This window comes from Lissotriton vulgaris, chromosome 12, assembly GCF_964263255.1.
Source record: "Lissotriton vulgaris chromosome 12, aLisVul1.2, whole genome shotgun sequence".
Lineage (NCBI taxonomy): Eukaryota > Metazoa > Chordata > Amphibia > Caudata > Salamandridae > Lissotriton > Lissotriton vulgaris.
The window spans coordinates 77,332,516-77,358,272 of NC_141700.1; the positions used below are offsets into that span (position 1 = coordinate 77,332,516).

Genomic DNA, 25,757 nt, shown 5'->3' on the forward strand with positions numbered 1-25,757 from the left:
GCGGGTTCAAGCCCCACTGTAGCCAAAACATAAAATCTCGGACTCCGCCCACTGCTTACGCAGTGCGACGCAGGCAGAGATCTAAAAACAAAGGAACCTTAGACAGACAATCACATTCAAGTCTTGCAAATATCCACCAGGTCTTCCTTCATTACAACACTTGTGTTTCTTTGCTTATTTCTAGGAAGTTTGCAATGAGTTGTGGTGCTTGAGCAAAAGTAACCGCTGCATCACGAACAGTATCCCGGCTGCCGAGGGGACTATCTGCCAGACCAATTCAATTGAGAAAGGGGTAAGGAACCAAGCCAAACCAAAATAAGCCTCTGTGCCAGGCTTAAATTGCATGGAAAAAAGAGCTATAGGCATCAAACAAGTCAACCAACCCTGTTTCCACCCTTGATTTTGATGCCTATTAAAGAGGTCGCAGTTCAGCCAAAGTAAATTTATCTTGTCAGGGCTTTTAAAAAAAGTAGACCTAGGAGGATGAAACATTTTAAAAAATCAAAGCATATGGTACATGTTGTTGTGATTTTGGCGTCTGTCTTGCATAAAAACCCAGGACCTCTCATAAGTAAATAAGTCTGCTTCTTAAGAGTACTCAGATCTTACTTTGGCTAGACATTTGGGATTCAAGTATGTACTAAGAGTTGTGTCTTGCCATCAGTACAAAAAGTTCTTCAGCCTCCACCTCGATAGCTTAGGCTATTCATTCATAATTCATAGTATTGCGTTCACTGAACCTAATGGCTTCTAAGCACCCCTTCATATTGCAGAAAATCAGTAACATACAGCTGATCCAAAGTACAGGAGACAAAGGTCATGCTGATTGTACTGACCTAGAGGTACTTGTTGTTTGCCCTACAGTGAAAGGTCAAGGAGTTAAACAACTAGTGCCCTGCAACTAAGAATGTGTAGCCAATCTTAAAATAGAAGGAAATTGAGCTATGTGTGTCGTAGGAACTACTAACGCAGAATAGCTCACTTTACACTTTTGTTAATCGGCCCTAATACCAAGGCTTCCTAGAAGGACATCCCCCAAATTGCTGCGTTAACCCAAAGAATGAAGCAATATATGGGACTTGGAGTCCTCTTGTAGTAAGTTACACTTCAGTAATGAAGACTAACTAATTCATAGTCTAAAACTTTATTTTTGTTAAGGTCTACATTTCGCAGGTGAGCTCCTTAATTTAATGTATATATTACGTACTAAATGTATGGGTGTATGGGTGCACCCCAAATATTTTAAGCAAATAGTTTTACTTGATCTTTTGTACCAAGAAAAATTAGCCAACTATTCTGGTCTAAGACAAGGGCCTCCTCGCTATTATATTGGATCTAATCTTAAAATAGTTACTTGTTAATCAAAAAATACTCTCTGCAAAAAAGGAACAAGTCATTTCTACTTCTTTGTTTGATCTCTGTGTGAATAGCACCTGTTTCATTACACCTGTGGATACACTCACCAGCAAATCAATTTAGCAAAATGATTTAATACTTCCTCCGCATGTCGGGGATTTTTCTTTCCATCAAACTCTAAATCAAGCCCTTTGGTCTTGTTATTAAGAGAAGGCTTCAGGTGAAATTATTTCTTTCCCCCTGATTTTGATTTACAAAGAAAGCTGTCTTTACTTATCCCTAGTGCTTGTGTAATGTAAGTGTAGTTGCATTTATATAGCTCTTACTACCCCTGATGAGGCATCAAATTGCTTTCGCCACGAGCAGCATGCTACTCTGGAACCCAAAGTGAATTAGTATAAGAAGATATGACATTTATTTGAACGAAGGACATGTGAGTTTGTTATTTGGATCGAAAAAGGATAGTGGAGAGATAGAAGAGGGATGGGTTTGCATTTATATAGCACTTGCTACCCCTGATGAGGTGTCGAATCGCTTTTTGGCGGGTAGCCCGCTACTTCGGAACCCAAACAGGATTAGTAGGAAATTAGTATACAGAAATATGAAATGTGTTTGAGTGGTGGCCATGTGAGTCTGTTAGTTGGATTGAAAAGGATAGTGGAGGAATAGAAGTGGGAAGGGTCTTATCGTTTGTCATTGCCTGCACTAAAAGGCAGAGAAGAGTCATAGCCAGCACTCCCCTTCTGCACTCCTCTCCCCAGAAGATGTTTAGTTTTCTTGCTCTTTGAAGGTGTGTGTTTCCTCAGTGGTGCTACAAGAGGGAGTGCGTCCCATTTGGTACAAAGCCGGAGGGAGTGGATGGAGCCTGGGGGCAGTGGTCTCCGTGGGGAGAGTGCAGCAGGACGTGCGGCGGTGGAGTGTCTTCATCCATACGGCACTGCGACAGCCCAAGGTAGGTGCTCACTCAGAACTTTTTCCATCTATGGTTCAATGAGGTTTACACTTGAACTGATCGACAAGTGTACACTGAGCTCAGTAAAACTAGGAATTGTGTTAAGAAGAACGACTGCTTATTTTTCCACTGAACCGTAGAAATACACCAAAGCACTCCATGAAGTGTGAAGTATTTCAAGCATGCTATTACTGCCAGGCTTCAGATACTTTGCTAGTTTTGTTAACTAGATAATTGTGCATTTGTAACCACATAATGAAGTTGTGGCTTTTATAGCTATTCTTTTTCTCACAAAACAATTGTAAAATTCCAGTCCAATCTGCTAGTTCGAAAGAAGGCTCCAGAATTTATTGTATATTCATTGACACCTTCTGTTCAGCTGTATCTTAACACTATAGTAACTGTGTGATCTAAATATATTCTATAATTGCAGTATCATGACAGTATAATCTGATTTGGCACTAGAATATCCATTTAGTTTATGATTTGATCAGTTTCTTAAATATTAGCCGAATCTCAGTGTGATTGGTCTTGGATCTAAAAAAAACTCAGTCCAGTATCGTATAATTTGTCTTGTTATAACACAACAGTATAGTAAGTAAGTAAGTAAGTAAATATAGCTTTATTCGATTTTCATATAAAATCATAAAAGCACAACACATATGTCAAGTCATAATCACAATTAATAAATGATTACATATGCACATACAATTAAAAACAACAAGTGTGATAATCAGGCAGATAAAAGAATTTCAGATGCTATACATTTTAAAGTGCAATATCTACTGTCTGAAACAATGAGCAGGGTGGAACCCAAAAAAGGGATGTTTTACCACATGGTTTTCCGCAACATTATGACATTTCTTAAAAAACAAGATACCGCAAAGATCACATGCTCATCTTCAAGTCTTAACAATCTTGAGAAAGCTGGCCTGCAATTTCTTATACCCCAGCGGTTTAATAGAGGTTTCAAATAAAGTTTTCTGGGGTTAGAATAAAAAGTGCAAAAGAACAGTATATGCAGATTGGATTGCACTGCGATATTGTCACATGTGCAGAACAGCTTCGTAGTTGACCAATTGTTCATGTCAGGTAAAGTTACCATGCGATAAAAAGTCCCAAGGCGTAAACGGGACAGAAGCATTCTGTGGTACGGACTAGGATCAACATTTAGGTACATTTGCAAGCCTTCGTTGGGGGTGATTTCCTGAAAATTTAAGATGGTTTGTTTGTGCTTTTCAGAATTCCATCTCAAAGTTTCCAGATAGGTAGTTAGTGTTTTTTTGAAGACTGATCTTAAAACCCCATCCAGAGATCTCGGGTTTTCATAATATTCTGGGTGACCTAGCTCGGTAAGTAAGGTTCTTACGTACGATAGCCATCTGAAATTTCCAACCCCATCTAGGGCCAAGCAATCTTCTAAAAGGTCCCTGTTGAAACTGGCTTTACTTGTAGTCCATACCTTATGCCATAAAAGAATAGGGGCCATCTTAATTATGTCGCTCAGTATATATTTTGGCCCAGATTTGCTAAACTTTCACGCAACGCAGCAAAGAAACTTGCTGCAGTGCGGTATCTGAAAGGGAAAGCATAGAAATGCATCATATTTACTAATATGTGGCACACTTCTGTTCTGTCCTCGCGTTGGCGCACTTGTGGCAGCCTAGCGCCAATGCAGGCACCCTTGTGTCATGGCACAAGGGTGCTTCCCTTGTGGTCAGCATAGTTTTTGTGCAGGAAGGAAAACCTGGCCGCCTTACATCAGTTTTGGGGTAAAATCCCTTCTAGGCAACACAAATTCGGGTTTACGTGGCTTAGTAAATCCAGAAAAGCATTGTGAGATTTGCTGTGCCATAACAGTAGCGCATTCATGACGGCAAATCTTAGTAAATCCAGGCCTTTGTATGAATATGATCTGCGCTAATTTCTGAATATAAGTATAATCTATGCGGTTTGATCCAGTTCTATAATATCTTTACATATTCTAAACCATCAGAGGTGACTTGATGACTTCAGTGTACTCTCTGTATCAATTAATCTGCTAAAGAAAGGTCAGTGCGCTTTCTATTATGATCAAACCAATTTATGTAACATCATTATAAACTGTATGATAAAAGCTGCTTCTAAATTTTAGTATAGTCTCTGTATGGTCATAGAACTCTTGAACCCCAGTACAGCCTATTTACTCTGCCAAACATCTTACAGCTCTCTGGTTCGTTGTCGAAATCCAGAGATGCTCCGTGCTCACCTCCTAATCCACTTCACTGTACCCCTTACCCACAGACTGGTTCCAAATCATGTGGAGCTGGTTTTAAACTCTCTGTGAAGTTAGTTTTCAGTTTTTAGGTGGTTTTAGAATTGAAGCCTTATAGAGTCTGCAGAAGGGACCAATAGGAGTTAGCTAGGAAAAGGCTGTGCCAATGTCTGTGGTGAAGCTAATGACTGATGATGAAAGCACAAAGGTACTTACGAACTAGCTTATGGATATAACCTTTAATCCGAGAAATCCATGTTTTAATTTGTTTCTTATCTGTAGGCCAACCATCGGTGGAAAATACTGCCTGGGGGAGAGGAAGCACTACAGGTCCTGTAACACTGACGTACGTATACTCTGACAAAGTTGTAACAATTCTCCTTCAAGGGCTTTCATGACGACGCTGCTTAGCATCGACTTCTGCCCCTGTAGTAATCGTATGAGGGCATTTGTTTGGATTTTAGCACCAAGTCCCTGTGCCACTTTTCTTAGTGAGTGCCTTTAATCTAGTGATCTAGACATAGCATAATGCTGGTGCCTGAACCATAGCCTCTAGTGTTTTATAAGCCTTACCAAACAGCACATTTTTCACTACGTAATCATTGGATAAGGTGTGCATCAGAGTACTAGCAGCCTCTATATATTCTGTGTTGATGTCTCTCTGCGAAGAAACTTCCTGGATTCAGGTCTTTCCCAAGAAGTCAGAGTAGGGACTGCATTTGGGTCCTTATGTCCCATGCCCCACCATTCTAGGGCCCTGTGGTCCTTTGGTAAAGTTAATTTGTAGATTTGTATTCGTAAGCATGCCTGCCGCCTTCATTATCAATAATGATCTGCCATACATGACATATCACTATATGGTGCCAGACGCAATGTTTTGTCTTTATTAATACATGAAATAGGTACCTCCAAAAAATGAAAGAATCATCCAGAGTCCTGTATTGCTTTGGCCCCAGACCTTTCTGTCAATCATGCTCTGGTTGCTTTAATGATGTCCTGTCAGCATAAAGTGCCTTTGTTGTATTCGGATGGTGTAATGAATAAGCCTGAACAGCCTCAATGGTTTTGCAAGGACTGCTCCAAAAGCCTGCATATTCCAAACAATTCATCCGTCTGAATGAATGGGACTGTGGGAGAGTGAGGAAGGAGAAGCTTCAAGTACTGCAGGATTAACAGCTGCAAAGGGAATGAGACCAAAATGACTCTTATGATGCTATAACCAGGAATTCAATGGGATTGATCATTACCAGAATCCTAATATGCCACAGTAAATGTGGGCCATACCAACCCCTCTCAGGTGACATGTTGCATACCATAGGGTTCTGCCTTGCACCTCTACATTTTGATTTAATGTCAAAGGTATGATCTCCTTTTACAGTCCAATGCTAACTACCAAGGATATATTCCTTGGGTAACCATCTGAAAAAAAGTGGATAGCAATAGGAAACACCAACACTTAATTGGTAACTAGATGGAAATAAACTGGCTTGGACTCGGCTGCATGGCAGCCCATAAACAAAGATGTGCAAGAGAGAGAAGCAAATTGAAGTACATAAATGTGGCATTACAGAAGACAACATTGTTTAATGTTTTATGTTTTGAATGCCGATAACACAACTAACAAGAACATTTATTGAAATATGAAATAGGAGTTGAGACCTGTACAGCAGATGCATCCGCTGGATTATAAATCAACACTCAAAGTTTTGAGTGTTGCTGATGCCTCCTATACATTTGCTTTAAAAGGCATAAGAGAACCTCAAGAGTGTGTGAGTGTATGAGTGAGTGTGAGTGTGTGATAATGATGCCTTCAGAAATCCCATCTGATAGTAAGTGTATTAAAGGCGCTTATATACCTTCATTGCAGATACCCAAGAGGAAAGTGTCAAAGTCTTTAAATGCCTTGATGCCATCAAAAGTCCTATTGTGTGCTACATACATCCTATAGAAGAGAAACCGCATCTGAGAAAGGGAAATTGACGAAAGCAAACCTACAAGAGTCATAACGGCTACTAAAGTAGCAACAGTCTGTTTTTAATCCGGATTAGTGTAAATAATTACATGAGACAGTTATTGGTTGAATGGCATATGATCGATTTTATTTGTGAGTGGAGAATAACTCTGTTTTGTTGGCATTGTGTGACCCTGATCACATCACTTTAGCTTGGTGGAGGTGCTCAAAAGCAAGATACACTCCCCGCCAAGCCCTATTCAAAAGCAGATAAGTGACTAGGCTTCCCTTGCAATATGTTTTATAAGAGTTAAGCTAAGGCCCCTCTTGTCTCTTTTTCTCCTAGGACTGCCCACCCAGCTCTCAAGACTTCAGGGAGCTTCAGTGCGCCGAGTTTGATAATGTTCCTTTTCGGGGGAAATATTACACCTGGAAGACTTATCGTGGTGGTAAGTTAACTGTATAGATAGAGGATGTTAAGATAACAAATACACTCTTGTCGGCTGATTAGCAAGGTATGTCTGCAACCTTGAGAGTCCACTCCGCCATTTATTATGGCAAATGTGGTATTCTAGAAACCCAAGGAAAACACCAGTCAGAAATTGTTTTCACTAGTGTGTGTGAAGTATTTGACTTCAACATTGTCCTGCCAGATAAAGAGACCGTCAAATCTGTTGGGCTTTCTCCTGCGTTTGGGAGAGTTAGTAGAGCCTAAAAAGTCAACAAAGAAATGCAGTTGTGTGTGTCAGTAAAATTATGATAGTTGTATATTTTTACAGGAGTAACTTATGTAGGAGCGTGCTCATGCAAGTTTAACTTGCTTGCTTTGCACTATGGAGTGCTTCCTTCTTTTTCACCTGTGAAGGCAGTTGGTTCTGCCTTTACCTCCTTTCAACAGCCGCATTTTCAGTGTTTCACCACAGTGGAATCTACCTCCGAAATGTTTGCGATTTTACACAAAGGTACTTTAGCTCACAAAACACGCGTTCTTTGAGCAGAGAAGATGTGACTATGTTTTCCCTAATAAAGGGGCCATCCATTGGATGATGTCACGATAGATCTCAAAACTCTATTGGATGTCATCAAACGAAGCAACATTCTAGAATGCCTGTTGTTGATGGTTGATGGAGATGCTGGACAGAGCAAGGAGACATTTTTTCCCTTTACACTGGATGGAGCCTTTAACTCGTTGACCGCGGTGCTAATTCTGCCGCGGTGCGGGTGATTTATGACTGGGTGTGGTTCGGACGGCCTCCGGCCGTCCTCCGCACACGCCCACCGTGACGGCAGCTGGCCGGCGGCTGGCTGACGCATGCAAAGGGTTAATAGAGGTTGAGAAGTGGGAGATCTGTTGTAAGTAAATTGAATCAGATCCTGGTAGCTGGGTCTGGTGGCTTAGACGACTAATGCCTCATGGTTCAACGATGCTGTAAGGCTACTGAAACGATCTTTGCGCAAGAGCGAGAGAGCCTGGCGTAAAGAGTATGAACCCAGCGCCCGGGTCTCGTATGCACCTGCATATGCCACCTACAAACAGGCAATTATCTCCAGGAAAGCCGAATTTCATGACAGAATCTCTGCGGCAAGTAATCCCCAGAAAGAAACCTTTAAGGCTCTGACCGAGTTAAGAAAAAACAAGGAGCAGAATCTCTCCTTTACTCAAGAAGATTGTCACAAATTTCAGTCTTTCTTTACTAATAAAACATTGGATCTCCTAACAGAAATCCATTGCACCCCGTGCTTTAGCTGTCCTAGAAGCCCCTCACTGACACCCCCTATGATCGTCCACCCTCTAACCACGCTACCCCCACTTATAAAAGACTCTGGCAGTCCTGATGGGGCAAGTGAAATCCGGGTCACCAGCGGACCCCTGCCCACCCAGGATATTTAAGCTAGCCCTGCCAGGAATAGAGGACAACGTACTCTCCCTTCTTAACAGTTCCTTGGTAACAGGACAGGTCCCAACTAATTTCAAGGAGGCTAGCCTGATCCCGCTTTTAAAGAAGCCTGGTGCAGACACCAGGATCTGAACATTTGTAGGCCTATATCACAGCTGCCTTTCCTAGCCAAAGTAATTGAACGGCACGTTCTCCCACACCTCTCTCGCCATCTTGAAAATAATCATCTTTTAGAACCGAACCAGGCCGGCTTCAGGGCCCATCACAGCATGGAATTGGTTATGCTCTCCGTGCTGGATGATCTGAGACTCAGGGCAGACAAAAAAACCTGTGTGCCCTGGTGCTGTTAGATCTCTCCACGGCAATTGACATGGTCAACCATGACCAGTTATTGTCACGGCTGGGGCACCTCTGCATTCAGGGCACCGCGCATGCCTGGCTAACATCATTTCTCAAAAACCTTTCCCAGAGAGTCCAACTGGCAAATTTGGTCTCCAACCCAGCTGGTCTCTCATGTGGAGTTCCCCAAGGCTCAGCACTTTCACCTCTACTTTTTAACGCCTATCTGCAACCTTTGATCTCTGCATTAATCCAGATGGAGTGCCGGCTCTATAACTATGCAGATGACACTCAAATTATTATTCAAATTGACAATTCACCCATGGCATATGTTAGATTGCAAAATATACTAAAATTTACGGTCAATTGGATGTCGGCCAATTTGCTAAAGATAAATCCGGACAAAACAGAGGTGCTGGCGATTACCACAGCGTCCAGCCCCTGGAATGACCTCCTTTGGCCAAAAGAACTAGGGCCCTCTCCGGAACCAGCGGCGGCTGTGAAAAGCCTGGGCATTCATATAGATGCCAAACTTTCTATGACACAACAAGTCTCGTCAGTTGTCGGTACTTGCGTGGGCCTACTAAGACAACTGCGAAACTATCTCGAATCCTGACCTCGGCTACCCTCAGACGGGCGGTATCAGCTATGATCCTGTCGCGTCTGGATTATGGCAACTCTTTGTATGCTGGCCTCCCCCAACAACTGTTGACCAGACTACAAACAGTCATGAACGACGCAGCAAGATTAATCTTAAAAAAACCAAGATGGACACACGCTACACCACTGTTACGTGAGCTTCATTGGCTCCCAATTAAGCAGAGAATCATGTTCACGGGCCTCTCCACCACACATAAAGCACTGTACGGACAAGCCCCAAGGTACATCAAGGAGCGCTTAGACCCCTATGCTCCCAGCAGGACTCTTCGATCAGCAGATGCCACCTTTCTGGTCTGCCCCGCTTCAAACTATCCTCTATGGGAGGGCGAGCCTTCTCCAACGCAATTGCAGTGGCCTGGAACAACTTGCCAGTGAGCCTGCACAAGGAAACAAATCTCCTACCCTTCAGGAAGAAGCTTAAAACTGTGCTCTGCCTGGAGGCATGGGGTACGTCCTAGCAGCCCCCCTGCCCCACCCATCGAATTAGAGGGAACGCTCTGACAAGCGCTTAGAGACACCTGGGTGATAACGCACATTACAAGTCTAAATAAATAAATAATGCTTCTACAATAGGGGCCTGTGTTCGACCTCATGGTCACAGGTTCAAATCGTGGCCGGTCCGTTCAGCCTTTCATCCTTCTGAGGTCGATAAAATGAGTACCATTGAGTTGGGTAATGATGAACATCTGTTATTCAGTGCCAAGATACCCTTCTGGGTGAACGTTCACTTTACAAATACACGTTATGTTATGAGAGGTGCGAGCAAAACCTTAACTCAAGCGTACTACGAAAGGTTGTGTCTGGTGGTGCGGTGGTCACGGATGTAAGGAATTGAAACAGATGCCGGGGCGAATATAGTTTAGCTCGGGGATGAAGCCTAAAATCATGCTTGGAAGGCAGTGGAATTATATAGCAGATGTGATCATGTCTTTTGAAATTCGACAGATTTTTTAAATAATTATTTCTGTGTATTAGTAAGTTTTACACATGAAATGTGGTTCGATCCATCGAAGTCTCACATTTCTGGGCTGTTGTTGGTGAACTTAAACTCTGCCTTGTGGTTTGTTGCTGCTCTGGTTCGCCTCTCAGGGTTGGGTATCTCCCGCAGGTCTTGGGTGTGTGCGGTTCCTGGGAAAGGGCTGATCACAGTTAATGTTCAGCAGATCGCCTCTTGGAATGTGACTATTGTTTTGTTTGGGTTTGGGTGAATTCTATTTTGGCGGAGGGCGAAGCACAGGGTGGATCAGGATTGGTTCATGAAAGCAGTGCATGCTGGGGGAAACAGAACAGCTGCAGTAAACAGACACTTTTAATCATTACATATACATAATTGGAGGCCAGTGAGCGGTCAGCATGTCCTCAAAGCAAGGTAGGGCTGCTGCTTTCGAGCAACGCCACTCAGTGACGCCAGGCAAAATAAGGCGGTTTTCCTTTTTGAGATATGGAGCGCCCCAAAGGCAAAATGCATTTTTGCACAGAGCACCGAAAAGCTGGCAGCCTTTCTGGATAAGTGGTTGGTAGTATTCACCCATACCCAAGACAAAACTGTACAAGTGTAGAACTGTGTAAAGCAACTTGAAAGTAGTGTTGATCGAGTTTATTTTGTAGTTCGCCTAGACCTGACAAACTGTATGAAACGGAAGACGTGAGAAAACACATGGGAGCGGTGAGCACTTTTCTTGATGGTCTGAGCTGTGGTTCGAGACCTTGAGATGGCAAACAGTAACACAAGACCACTCCACATTCCTTCTTGTTCAACAGAAGCAAAGGAGATGCAAAATACGATAATAAACTGTAAAAGCCAGCTTAAGTTTCAGAACTTGAACAGTCCAACTTCTTCATTCGAATCCCATAATGGTGAGAGGAGGCCTACAGTAAAAGGGGTTAGTGTGTCCTGGTGCAGCGCACTGGCATCCCTCACATAAATGCCGAAACGTGTTTTGCTTCACTGCAGCTGTTAAACATACCTGTTGCTTACAATATACCTAGAGTGGGCTTTGGGTCCGTCCCTTTCAATCACTGGATTTCTTTCTCCAGCCTATTTTAGCTATAGGCTTAAGACTTTGCCAGTGATATCATGACTCAGTACAGTGGAGTATTCATCTCTCAATGTTGTGGCTGTATTCTTCCACCTTCACTCTAGTGTTTGTACTGAACTGCATGAGGGACTGCTTTATGACTATTGCCCTCTGTTCTCTGTCTGCCTCCCATGTGTCTCACTCCAGCGCTGCTTTTTAGAGCAATACATCTAAACCAATTGCCTTTGCCAGTGCTTGTTTTACGACAATACTCGGCCTGATTTAGAAGCTGTCCGGCACACCTATGGAGTGCAAAAACAAAACTGTAAACATAAAATGCCTATCTTGATTGATGGAATGAGGATTGGCAGAATCTGCTATAATAGGATATGAGGAGAAATCTAAGGATTTTTTGTGGACACGTAAAAAATAAATTTAAAAAATGCCTATTCCGATTGGAGCAAAACTCCAATGTTTAATAGAAGTTCTAAGTGAATCAAGTCCAATGCCAAGAGAATTGTGTTTAGTCGGAGCTTTATTTTCTTCCCCGTTTCTTAAAAAAACATTTTACTCTTGTTCTTTTCTATTTTGAGTTTTTTCCCTTCTCCATGGTGACGAGTCATTTTATCTTCACCTCAATAACCTGTTACGGGCATTCCAAGTAGAGGAATTTCGCAAATTCCCTGCTGGCCTTGTGTGCAAGGACAAAATACTGCAAGGGCCAATATTTGAGCAGGCTGGAGTGGGGTCTTGTTCCTTGGATTTGTGTCTGAGGCTGTTTTGGCCCCAGCTAAAAGTAGGGAAGAGCCTCCTAAATACAGGCATCCAGGAATGAGCATCTCACTGCCTGTGGCTTTTCACTGCCAGCACTACCTACCCGCAAAGAAGCCCCCTTTCCACATTATCGATCATTCCCAGTTTTTACTATTACTCTGTAGCATTTAGACTGTCCCCTTATAGTTGACGCTGTACAAATTCACACTGTCCCATCACGGTTCCATCAGTCAAAACAAAAATGTTCTGTTTCGGGATGCCAAGGAATGGTTTCTCAACTAATCACCCTCAATGTAAGTGAATCTCTGCCTTGATGCCTATGAACTCTCTCTGATTGGCAAGTGTTTGTGTCACGAGCGTCATGAACTTCCACGGCTTCAAGCTGAAGAACCAGTCTCCAACGAAAGCGATGCTTCGGTATCAATTCTTGGTGTCTACTTTACCAACTTTGTTATGCACTGGCTTACCCGAGCTGACATCTAAGATACAGGGTGAGATTAGAGTGAGCGTGATGGGACAGCCAGGCATGCAGGGCCTTGTAACCTCACAGGAATAGAGGCAGAGAGTTCCACAAGGTTGGCTCTGCTACAGCAGGCAGAAGGATTTCCAATAAAGTATTTGGTTTCCGTGTGTCTTTCTACTCTACGATTCAGGACTTCATTTTTCCCTACGCATCCACTGGTCCAAGATTTTCTAATGGAAGAAGAAATGACAGTGACGTCATGGTGCCTTGAGGAGTCATCATGAGGCCAGTAAGATTATGGAGACCTTTCTGTCCCCCTCCTGGCTGTTTGCTCTTTCTGCTTAATCTTGAAAGAATGATATCAGAGAGCAAGGAGCCATTCTTCTGCGTGGGACAAGGCAAAGTATTACCCACACCCGCCTACTTCCATTCATTCCCTTATCTTGCAAAATGGCACAGACTTCTAGCTGATTTTTTTAATAGTTTTCCTACCCACACATTAGGATGTGAGAAGCAATTGTTTCTTTTAGAATGCATACACTGCACAATAACCGCAATTTGTGCTTCTCCACATCAATCGAGCACTGTCCTCTGGGTATCCTTCAGTAGTTTGATTTGTGAAGCTGTTTTTAGGAGATAGAAAGAACAATGGTATATAAACAAGCTCTGCTGTCCTATTTTCACCTAGCTAGAAATGTGTATAAGAGGAGTGTATCACCAAATAATGTACAGTTAATGGAGCCCAAGCATGTGAATTACATTTAAATGCTTTCTTCCTCCATCCAAAGTGCTGGTCGAGGTTAATAAAATCTAGTAAATCAAATATGCCATATTTAAGTCCTGATCAGCATTTATTTGTATGTGACAGAAGTGATCTGCAAATGTAAATTTGGAGGCAGAGCTTTTTCCTCTCTGGCCCCTGTATACTGGAATAATTTACCTCTTCATCTACCTGTCAACGCGGATCATAATATTTTCTGATAAATGATTACGACGTTTTTGTTTCGATGGTGCTCATGTTTTTGGCCTAAGACTGTACTAGCGCCGAGATACCCCTCCCGGGCTGATTCACACGCTATATTAAATTAAAAATAGTATATAGTTGCTGAAGCCAAGTAAATGAGATCATTTGAAAGAAAGTGTGTGAAAGTTTTGATACTAGTTTGCTACTGTAGAGTTCAATAGGACTCCACACTTGAAACCACTGGGCAAGAATTCACATAACCAGAGGTCTGCACCTGGATTGACCAACAGAATCTCAGTTTATGTCTGGGTCTGTATCCTAACTGATTCAATCCTTCAATCAGTTTTCAGACCCCAACACCCAGGTCCCCAACTAAACAGAGGAGACCCTTGGAGTCATCTGAATATGAGAGGGGCTCAGCTCCACCTACTGTAGGCAAAGGCCACATACATGTAAGTAGATCGGTCTGTTGATGCCAAAGAAATGGGTCAGTGAACTCCAAGTAGGTAAAAATGCAGATGTCCTTCTGGTCTTAGGGTCGAGAGAGAAAGGCCATGTTTCCAGAGGTCGCCTGAGGGTATTCGTGCGCTGTACAAATGTTATTAACATTAACATTATACTTACCCTACTAACTGCCAGTAGAGGCCAGGACAAAGTTAAAATATCTCAGGTTACTCCACAGATGCAGTTCAGAGTACTCATCTCAGGGGAACTTTCTACATACGCCACCTCAATATATTTATGGTCAGCCTTTGCAAGTGCCCGATGTCTTGCACAGACAACTGTCTCAAAAGCGATCCCCTTTTGTTAGCGTGTGCATATGTTTATGAATGCACACCTGTAGCTACAGGTACAACATTGTCTTTCAAACCAAGGCGAGCAAATATACTACGAGACAATGCGTCAATTGGCTTTTCCCCCATAAATATCTTGCTCATTATGTATTCTTTAATTTGGACAGGCACAGTCCTAAGAACACTTCAGGCTTCCAGGTACAATTAGTTTAAATTGAAGCAATCTTCATCTCTAAAAGAACAATTGCGTCTCTGATTCAGTCCACAGAGCCAAAGTATGAACCACCGACTACATCAATTCTTTCAGGTTCTTGGATGCTTACAAAGGAAAACAGTCATGTCATGGCTGCGCCTGCCAGCTTTCAGGGCAGAATCTTGGCTGGTGAGGTTTAAAATAAGAATCTGATTCTTAGAAACTTAGACTTGTTTGTTTTTAAAGGAAAAGGGCCGAAGAGATTTTGATGCCACAAATCAATTGCATCTCCAGCAACTTCACCCCTACATTCTTGTGTCTGGGAGCCGAATCCCAAACCTCCAAAGTACTGCCCGATACAGGCTGCGCTCGAACCCCTTGCCTGGCACGTACTGCCCGACACATAGTGCGCTCCAGCCCCATGCCTGGCATACCTTCATTGCTGCCGGAGCCAGGCTGCTATCGCAAGAGGTGCCCGCTGAGCAAAGAGACTGGAAGGAATGGAGGGGTGCCAGCCTCTTCTGCACTTCATGCATTGGGCCCTCCACCCTGCCTGCCCTATGGCATTATGTTCACTCATGTGGGCGATAAGGTGTAAAGATTATCCTTAGCTTTCCTCACCCTCTTGACTTTCTGTCCTCCTTCTCTCATCTGGATTGGTCTCCTTTGACACTCTCTTCTACCTCTCTTCCCCTAGGACCCTTGTATCCTTCCCGCCTTCCTCTCAAATCTTTCTTCCTTTATTGTACCACCATGTATACTCTCCTCAGTCCCTCCTACTGTTCCTTCAAGCCATTCTTTTCGGGTCCTTGATTTCTCAATCCTAATTTATGTCCCTCCGCCTAACTTTCCTATTTTCTTTCCATATTCACTCATGCCGTACTTCTCTCCCTCCACGCTGTCCAGTATGCTTAAATTCTCTCTTTTCCTTTTCACACCTCCCGCCTCTTACCCCTTCTTCTGCTCCTGCGCCTTCTGCTGCCCTCCAGTTCTCTTCCTCATTCCATTCTCCAACTCAGCTCTCCCTTTCTCTAGCCCACCTGGGTTTCAGACTCCCTCTCTTTTCAAATTTCAAGACCTGTTTTGAGTCCCTCTTTCCACTCTATTTTGTCTGTCTCTTGCCCCTCACTTCAGCTTGTATCTTTCCACTTTCTCTTCCACTTCTTTCCTTCTTTCCCCTCTTTCCCTGTCGTTCTCCCGTTTAACGCTTTTCTTATCATTTCTATTCCATATCTTATCTTCCCTCTGTGCAATCCCAATCACATTTGTGTGGCTTGCTTCTCTTCTCTGCCCGCTGCCTTATCCCTTGTCTCTTCCTATCTTTCATGTATCTCCTTTTTTTCCTTTCTATTGCCTCTCTCCTCCTTTCCACTCTTTAGCAGTCTTTTTTCCTTTGTTCCCCTGTCTTCCATATTTCTTCTCAGTCTCTTCTTTCTTTACTCTTGCCACTCTGTCCTAGCTTTGTTTCCTTACTCTCTTCTACTTTACCTCCTTTATCTATCCTACTTTCCTTCTCTTCCATATAGCTCTCCCCCATTCTCTTTCCATTTCTACGCTATATTTATTCCAAACATTATTCATTATATATTCCCTAGAGCTCGTCCCCCCCCCCCCTTTTTTTCACTAATTCCTATTTTTCCGCTGGTCTCTGTTCCCCCTTAAGGCATCTCCAGCTGACCCCTTTACCCCAAAGTCTTTCTCTTTTTCCCCACGACTTGGTTGATTTTCTCTCTCCGTCCCATGACAGATGCTTCTACCCTCTTCCCCTCCACATCCGCATTCTCCTAACCAGTGTCAGGGAGGCACCCGTCCCTTCTGCATTACCTGCCTGTGCATTGAAGTGTATAAAGAGACAACTTGCACATGCAATTTCCTCAATGGATGATGTGGTCATAAGAATATGGGTCAATGTTACCCAAGGTGGCATTCAGTGGGAAAAGAAGGTGAACCCCTTCCCACAACAATTTACCGTACACAAAGCTCTCCGCACTACAAATCTATACAAAGCGACTTCTGTAGGGGCGTTATTCTATCCTAGGAGAATGCCTCATTAAACACAGTGACGACTTTAAGAATCAGAAACACGGTATCTTGGGGAGAATGGCCCAATCAGCTAACGACCCACAATACTTTGAGCTCACGACCTCTCTATCAGTAAAAATCATATGCGAACGAGTACCGGCAAAGGGGGGGAAAGACTGACGACTGTGTCTACAGTGTGGTCATTGTAAGCTTCAGCTTGACGTTATCTTGAATTGTACCGACTGCACTTACGGATGATGCCCAAACAACTCCAGCCATGTGACGATGTTGAAACCAGGGGAAAGGGTGGGGCGTAACAACCAGAGCTGCCGACTTTGGAACTGGGGAACCAGGTCAACATCCTGTTGGCCATCCTGTGAATCTGGGCAAATCACTTAATCTTCCAGTGCCTACAAAATTGTAATGTGTCCTTATGTAATATAACTGGTGCTCATGTAAAGCACTCTAAAACCTTCGGGTCGAGTTCGCGATATATAAAACTGAAGAAAGAAAAAGAAAAAAAACCCTATCCAGTCAATGACAGGATGATACACAGACTTTGCACCAACATCTTGTCATTAACTTGAAAAGCCTCGAACATGTCCAGAATAGTCTCAGAATAAAAAATGACTGTTCCAGGTAAGTAACTTTTTCCTTCACTTGTTGCTTGGATAAGTTCCATCCCCTGATGCCTCCATCTGTAGAAGGGCGCCTCATCATTGAGACAAGAGTTAGTCTTAAGGAGCTAGGAGGAGAAGAGATAATTTACACATGAATATTTGTACTCCATGGACTCCTGGGGGTACAGGGAGGTAGTTCTGGGAGCACTGGGGAAGTGTTTATCAAAGGAAGCATAAGGGGACGAATTAGACCAGGAACAAAAAATTAAGGAACACATAAGTAAGGTTTTTCTATCTCCACAGGCGGAGTGAAATCCTGCTCTCTCAACTGTCTGGCTGAAGGATTTAACTTTTACACCGAGAGGGCAGCTGCTGTGATTGACGGAACTCAATGCCGGCAGGATTCGCACGATATCTGCGTCAACGGGGAATGCAAGGTATTATTTCTCTCATACTTCATCCTCATGCAAAGTATAAAGCTTACTGTGGTCACCAGCTCTACCTTCTGTTACTTTTGATATCTTCTAAAGAGGTGGATAGAGTCAGATTAACTCCTAAATACCTTGATGCCAAATTGGCTTCTCCTTCCTGTAGCAACATCCTGTGGTTGGCCATCTGCAGGGTGGCCCCTGTGCATCCCATGGCTGTTTTTATGTTCCAGTGAGACTCATTCCTTAAAAAACATCTAAGTGAAGATACAGCTGTAGATAGTTCCCATGCTCAGAATTAAGGTAAGTTTTATGCACTTGCACAGAGCAAACACAATGAGATGGTTGCCTGTTTCAGTACTATAGAGGATTGGGTCTTACACAAATGGAACAGTACCTTTGACCGTCCCTGCAGCTCAGTAGGTAGTGCTTTATTTACTATCTCTGTACTCTACCTATTTATTGATTTATTTATGCATTTTTTATATAGCGCATACTTTACCCAAAGGTGTCAGAGCGCTTTACAATAGAGCGAAGTAAATTACATAAGGAAAGAGAGTCACTACTTATATGTACAAGAGTTACTCATGGTGAGAGTTACAGATTAATAAATTACAAATTCACTCGAGATTACATATAAAATGGAGCGATTAGGGTTACACAAATACGTAATACATATTTACAAAATGGAGACAGAGGGTCGTAGTAGCTCTCCTGAGTGTCATGATCAATCAGGGTCATGACCTGGGCTGAGGGGGCGTGTGCAGGGTGGGGAGCTTGGCAAGGAGTTTTGATGGAAGTGTCTTTGGAAGAGAAGAGTTTTAAGATGTGTTTTGAAAATCCTGAAAGAGGCGGCGATGAGCGTTAATTTTTTCAGCACCTAGAAAACTCCCCTTGCCACGCATCCCTGCTGGCTCAGAGGCTTCAGAATACTTGCATGCCTTACCAAGATGGCGCCCAGGTCAGGAATAAACGTGCAAGCTTCACACTCCCCTGAGAAGGGTGGTACACCACTGAACAGGCTGACCCACAGGACACTGACACAGGCGGCTAAACTTTGTTTTAATATAAAAATATATATTACCATCCATCTGCTGCAACACTTATTGGCTCTTTTTGAGCCTTGTGCAAAAAATCAAGAGCAAAAATCCCCATGCGTTCCATTTCTGGTTTTGCACAGTAGTTGGGGGCGTGGGTATAAAAATGAAATTTGTTTGTATTTTGTAATAATTATTACCATTTTTATTTTTTTATTTTGTGATCTCCATTAAGCTCTGGTGCGTGCAATTTGCACCCAGCTCTAAACGGCGAGAAAGCAATACAGACGCCTGTTTCTGTACCTCTTCACAACTCTGAATGAGGCCATAATGTTAATTAATACAATGAGTTTTATACTTTCATCTCTCAGGAATACTTTGCAAATATTTTGGAGAGACAGCTATTTTTTTTAACCACAATTAAAGACAAAACTAAAAGCAGTAGAAAACAAATAAACAGACATAATTTCGTTCAAAGTGCAAGCATGTGAGTGAGAAGGAGCAGAAAGCAGTAACTTGCTCGGCCTGCTTTTAGGCGCTAGATCAAATTCTTTGTCGCCCTCAATTGGACTTTCACACTTTAGCCTGGTGAGGTCACTAGACTGCGCAAGAGTGCTGTAGAAGCGGACCACTTGGTGCTGCAATACTGGGGGTAATATTATGACGACATCCAGAAAGAAGGTTTTTAAAAGGGCTCTGCATAAAGATGAGAAGAGGGGGCAAACCTGGCTTTGGTCCCAGTACTGGTGCCCAGCTTGCATCTTGCCACCCGGGCCCTGCTAGAGTCCTCCATCCTGTTTTGACATAGACGATGACATGGCAGCATATCTAAAGTGGTGTTTGTGTTGGGATGCTGGAGCTTAGCTGGATACCCCATTAGGTCTTCAACCAGAGGTGGATCAGTGAGGTCTCTCAGAGCCTTTAGACCAATGTGCACCAGTGAGGTTTCTCTGGACCCCCAGACCGATGTGCACCAGTGAGGTCTCTCGAGACCGATGTGCACCAGTGAGGTCTCTTTGGGCCTCCAGACCGATGTGCACCAGTGAGGTCTTTTTGGGCTTTAAGCGCTGCCGGTTATCACGCTTTTCGCAGGAGGAGACGTTGCTATTACGGAACATTTGCAGTATCTCACTACTTGAGACTAGTCGCTTCTACATTATTGCACCTTTTTGAACTCTCCTCCCTTTTTGATCGCTCATATATTAGAGTTTGGAATATAGACTTCTATTGATATTTTTATTTCCATTTGTGGTGGTACTTGAACCCACTTACCTGCTATTATCATCTTTCAAGACCGTATAAAAGAACCCTGACGAAGATCCCACTGGGAAAAAATGGGAACGAAACGTGTTGGCTGTGCGCCATTTTTAAAGATTTATTCAAATAAAAAGAGGTGATTTGTAAATGATTTTGACTGCTGCGTCTTGACTCTGCAATGTGTGCACCTTCCGCTTTCTTTGAAAAAATCGAAGCTCTCTTTGGGCCTTCAGAGAGATGTGCACCACTGAGGCCCCAATGTGCCTTCCAATCAGTCTGTACCAGTGAGCACCCTTTGTGCCTTCAGACCGATGTGCACCGAGAGGTCCCACTGGACTGATTATGCAAAGAAAAGTAAAATGATAATGACTTCTTATAAGTATAGTTTTATTTTTATTTTGTACTGCTCAACGAGCAGTGGGCTACTCTCCTCCGCGTAAGCGAGCACTCATTTTGGGCACTTATCTTCTGCCCCATTGGTGCACTCACCTTGTGCCGCATTAGTGCACTCACCTTATGCCCCATTGGTGCACTCACCTTATGCCCCATTAGTGCACTCACCTTCTGCCCCATTGGTGCACTCACCTCGTGCCAGCTACAGACATTTATTCATAACAGTTGGTTTGAGCACACCCAGGCATGGCCAGTCTGGCGGACTGTGAGAGAACGGATATCTGTAGTTGTGTTAATATGTGTGCACTCTTTTGTGCACAAGTGCCTGTCTGTTGTGGGCAAAATATAGAATCTACACCTATTGTGTTTGTCTGTGCTTCTTTCTATTAATCTCCCCTTGGAAGAAGCAAGGGTTAGGATGTGGTGTAACGGCCAGAGCTGTCAAATTTGGAACTGAGGAACCAGATTCAAGTCTCAGTGTCGGCTCAACACCCTGTGAATCTGGGCAAATTACTTAATCTCCTCGTGCCTAAAAATAAATGTGTCCTTGCGTAATGCAACTGCTGCTCGTGTAAAGCGCTCTGATACTTTCGGGTCGAGTTTGTGCTTTATTAAAAATAAAAAATAAAAAGAACCCAACTCCCTGAAAAAACGCGCGGCAGGGGTCGCAGCAGGCCTGCGGTGCAGTTCCAATCTGGTTCCACTCTGGACAGATCGCCTCCCCCTCCTGGGGGAAGGAGTAATCCAACATGTGTCTGATGCCTCCGCGCACAGCTTTCAAGCAGGCTCCAGGGCACGCCGAGCACCAGATAAACCCGGGCGTGTATTACAACGACGCAGATAGGCAGATTCCACCTCTCAGCAGTTTTGAATGACAGCTGGCAGGCCCCACTCCCCGACACTAACTAGCTTGGCTCGAGGACACATCCTGCAATGAAACTCAACCCCCTGCAGGAGGGCAGTCAAAGGGGAGGGGCAGAGGGGGCAGTATTCCTTTATTCCAGATTTTTTCAGAGCCCCGCACTCATACTGCAACATCAGCGATTTAAAATCCGCCTGTCCTCTTTATAATGACGATGCAGCGAATACCGCTAGATGGCGCCAGTGGCTATAGCTGTTGTGTCTTCTGTTTCCCTGCGGGATGTGTTTTGTAAATCTTAACAGGGGCTGGTCCAAGGGAGGCCCCTGTGAAGATGATGACAGGCCTCTGAACGTTCTGCCATGCCTCCAGGTGGGATTGGGCTGAGGGCAGAAGTGGCTGCAAGGCTTGTCTCTTTTTCCACAGAAATTGCTGCTGATTAATTCTGCTTGTCACCCGGTGCCAGCTTAGCTCTTTGGCACTTGCCACTGGAAGGTAGGCATGGCTCGATCGCGTAGAATGTCAGGTAATGGATACATTAATGACTTTACACCTGTACGATTTGTACGATTATATCTAAAGGCGAAAATCAGAACCGCCAACTAATTTTCTTATTATTTGTGCTTAACCTTGAACCTGTGCTTAAAGTGAGCCGGTGGTGTCCGGTGCTCAGCACCAGAACTTAATCATCAACACCGGTGCTATTCATGAGAAGGGTGGGGCTGGTTTTGGACCGGTGGCGGATGGTTTTGCAGCAGTGCTGCAATATCGACCCCCTGTAACAAAAGTGCAGTGTTTTTCTCACAAGCAAACTCCCCCTGCTGGTCTGAAGTAATTGTCAGGGCTGGTTTGCATCCCCAGTCCGGCCCTGCTTACGTCAAGACTCGAACCTGGTTCCCCAGCTCTGAAGTCTGCAGCTCTGGCCATTATGCCACATCCTCTCCCCACTTTCATGGTTAGTAGTTGGATCTGTTTTAGGCGGGGCTAACAGGAGAAATAGGCTGGTGCAAGCTGCCTCCTGACGAGAGTCCTGGCACTTATTTTTTTTTTTTTACTAACCACTGCCTTGAACAGAACATTTACGGGCGTCATTGTGTGTGTCAGAAGTGATATCTGTGCGGCATATCAGCAGATGTTACATTCCGCCACGCTCTTGGTTCTTCTGGCGAACCACAAGGTTTGTGAACAAAGTCTTAGCTAGCTGCACCCTGGGGAACCTTTGATTGGAAGAATGTGCTATACATTAGGGGTGAGTGTAACTGAGATAATTCTCTCTAGCGTAATTACTCTTAACTACCGTAAAATTATTCGTAATTGTGTGAAAAGCATAATCCAGCATTTAGCGCTATACTAGTGCAAGATGCACTCTCATGTCCAAAATGGGCCAGAGGATGAATTTTGCGCTGGAAAAACACCATTAAACATTACAGGACAAGAACATCAGTCGCCAGCAGCCTCTCTTAGTTCGCTGTTCCCATGCTCCTGAGGTAGGATTTTTGTCCCAAATTACTCTTAGTTGCTCAAGCTGACATAATTGTGTAATTTCACATCAAAAGAGTAATGCAAAATTACTAAAATTACTGTGAATACTCTGGCGTGATTCAAATTTTACTCAGCCACACTATACATATGCCTTTAGCATAGTAATATGTTTGGAGTAGGCCAGAGTGAAATTTCAAACACACCGGCATAATATGTTTCTTTTCCGACACTCACCATACACATTGTTACACACAATTTTGTGAAATTATGCCATAAGGCACCATACCATAATTGGAAATTGTTCAGTTAATAATAATAATAATACCAGTATTTGTAAAGTGCGAACAATCACCCCTAAGGGTGTCAAGGCAATGGGGGCCTTTGGGAATATTAAGCAAGCTATTGCCCAGAGTCACATGGTGCTGGGCTAACCTGCCACTGGGGCCGGGGATCAAACCGTGAGCCCTCATGTTCCGGAGTTAGCCACCCTGGCCGTTGCGCCACACCTCTTATAATGGGTTTACAGGAACAATGTGAGCAGTCAAAAGGCTCTTGTTCATGGCACTTGGTTTTAGCGGCAACAGTGTTTTTTTAGTACGTAATAGGTCCTCTCATCCAAAAGTGACACAAGGACACATTTCAGGCGAAAATATAGCGCAAAATGCCAACTTGGTATTTTGCATAAGTTTGAAAGATTTCCTTGAAATGTTATGTATGGTATTATGCAAGAGGAAATTACACGAATTTCGCACTCTCATAGTCTGGGGTGAAGGCAGTTCAAGAGGGGGCAAGATCTGATGTAGGTGGTGTTTGATGAGAGTTTGAGTTACTGTCTTTTTTGCATTTATTACCTTTGAAAAAATATTGCACAGCCCCTTCTACAAGCACATGAGCCGAAGCTAATGTTTAAAGAACTTCAAAATGTGTTTGAATTCTTTGAAGATCATTGTCTTCTGGGACCCAGGCTGCAATTCACTGAATCACTGTGGCTGTCTAATTTAAATTCCCCACCCCTTTCCCCCTGGCTGGCAGCCTTGCAGCTCTGCTTTTTCACGACCCTGTTTCCTCCAGTATTTATTTTGAATACCTAAGAGTTGCTCTATTCAGAAATGCTCTCTGCACATTGATGCTTCTTCAGGGCTCAGGCCGCGCCTCGGTTTCTCATCTCACCACAGGCCACTGAATGGTGCTGCGATGCCATACTAATGGCAGGCTGCACCTATCTTTACATATCTGCACCGCCAAGAAGGACAAAGTTACATTTATTGTTGCTATGTTATGCTAATTCAGGTTTTCTTCTATTTCACACTAATGGTTATCCTGCCACCTAGTGGATAAATTTAGCACAGCTCTTTTAGAAAATAAGACATCCTTTACCTCAAGCATATTGCCGTAATACAATTGGCATTCTTTGTATTATGCTTGTCAGTCTAAATATGTTGATTCTGTTTATATATCTTGGCTCCCTAATCTCAACATATCTGTAGCTTGCACTCACTATAAAGTGAAAATAAGTAAAGAAGGACACATGGGAGGAGGTCGCACACCTTTGTGCCTGCAGACATAGAGGGGCCTGTTCACAAAGATATTTTAATGTATATATAGTGTTACTCCTGTAGAGCTCTTTTACACAATATTACAGATCTCTGGGAATTGGCCACAATACATCGAAAATAGTAATTCATTGAATGTTCGGGTTGTATTCATGTACATAGTACAAATAGAAAGGTCTGTGCCCCACCTGGAAGTTTCCTTAAGGTAGTTGGACGTTTTAAGGCAGATTCACAAAGGGATGCAAGTGAAAGAGTACTTCTGTAGTACTAAGCCCTGTACTCGTGAATAGGCCCCACTACCTGTGTACCTAAGCGAGGTAAACAATTATTTCATAAAACGCTTGAATAAACATTTTATTTACTCTGGTCACTATGAGGCAGGACATTGAAGGACATTTTGAATATTTTTTGTAAAATCTTGCAACCATCTTATCGCCTTTACTCTTAGTTTGCGCATTCCATCGACACATACATAATTTTCTGTGCGACCAATAATGATTTACCAATCGCACCTCACTATGACCCGAGTTTGAAGTCCGGAGAATAAAACACAATGCCTGATTCAATAAAAATATAGTAATTTAAGAGTTGGTGATTCATGCCTATACTTTTTGTTAAGTTACTTCCTATTTTGGATTCCAAAACAGCACAAAGGGTGGGCAACAAAAACACAGATTTTTTTTGGGACAGTGCCAATAGGGTACAGTTGAAATGCAAATCCACCTTTTTTTCTTCTTTTCTCCAAACATTAACACACATTTATACTTGTGGATAAATCCCTCCCCTGCAAGGTGTTAAGAAAATGTTCACACTTATCCCAGCATCTTTTGCAGGTGTGTAAATTGAGTGTACAAACACGTCTCCAAAGGTAGGACTTTGTGAATCTGTGCTGCACTCCTAATAACCACCACCCAACCCGCCTCCTCCCTGGAAACAGGCATGTTCCCAACCCTAACCATAAACCTATTACAGTACTTATTGGAGCATATGCCCAACTCCAGATATTCCACAGTTGTAAGTTCCATAGGTGAACAAATATGCCCCCAGTCCCTCGTTCTTTGAATCAAGATCTGAATTCTGCACTGTAGAATGACTCTATTTTGCACAATTCACTGAAACTTGTGCGTGCAAACATACTGTGTAATCCAGGGCCATTATTACTGACACTGGCAGAACCACGATGCAACTGCGATTTGTTTTCTTAGAATTAATTGGATTTTGTGATACTTTTCTGCAAAATGACTAAAGTATTCTATTCGTCGTATTTGAAACTCGCTTATGTGACCAAAGGATGATTCAGATCACCAGAGGATCATGGGTATAGGAAAAAGAGAGCATGCAGGCAGTCTGAAAGTCATTCTAGAGCAAACTCTTGCCAGAAAAGGTGGTCCCTCAGTTGTTTGCTAAAGACCTAAAGCTGGTATCATAGCAAAGGTTTGGTTGAGAAGTGACCCAAAGGTAGGAGCCTTGGTGCAGAAACCTGCCGAAGA

General features: G+C 43.3%; 1 protein-coding gene across 1 annotated transcript in view; it reads left to right on the forward strand.

Moving 5' to 3' along the window:
• The window catches only part of ADAMTS10 (ADAM metallopeptidase with thrombospondin type 1 motif 10), a 278,682-nt gene that overhangs the window by 209,052 nt on the left and 43,873 nt on the right, over nt 1-25,757 (forward strand). The window contains exons 12-16 of the mRNA XM_086947210.1: nt 185-292; nt 2,163-2,308; nt 4,845-4,908; nt 6,860-6,962; nt 17,562-17,695. Coding sequence (XP_086803336.1) covers nt 185-292; nt 2,163-2,308; nt 4,845-4,908; nt 6,860-6,962; nt 17,562-17,695 — 555 coding nt within the window. The remainder of the gene's footprint in view (nt 1-184; nt 293-2,162; nt 2,309-4,844; nt 4,909-6,859; nt 6,963-17,561; nt 17,696-25,757) is intronic.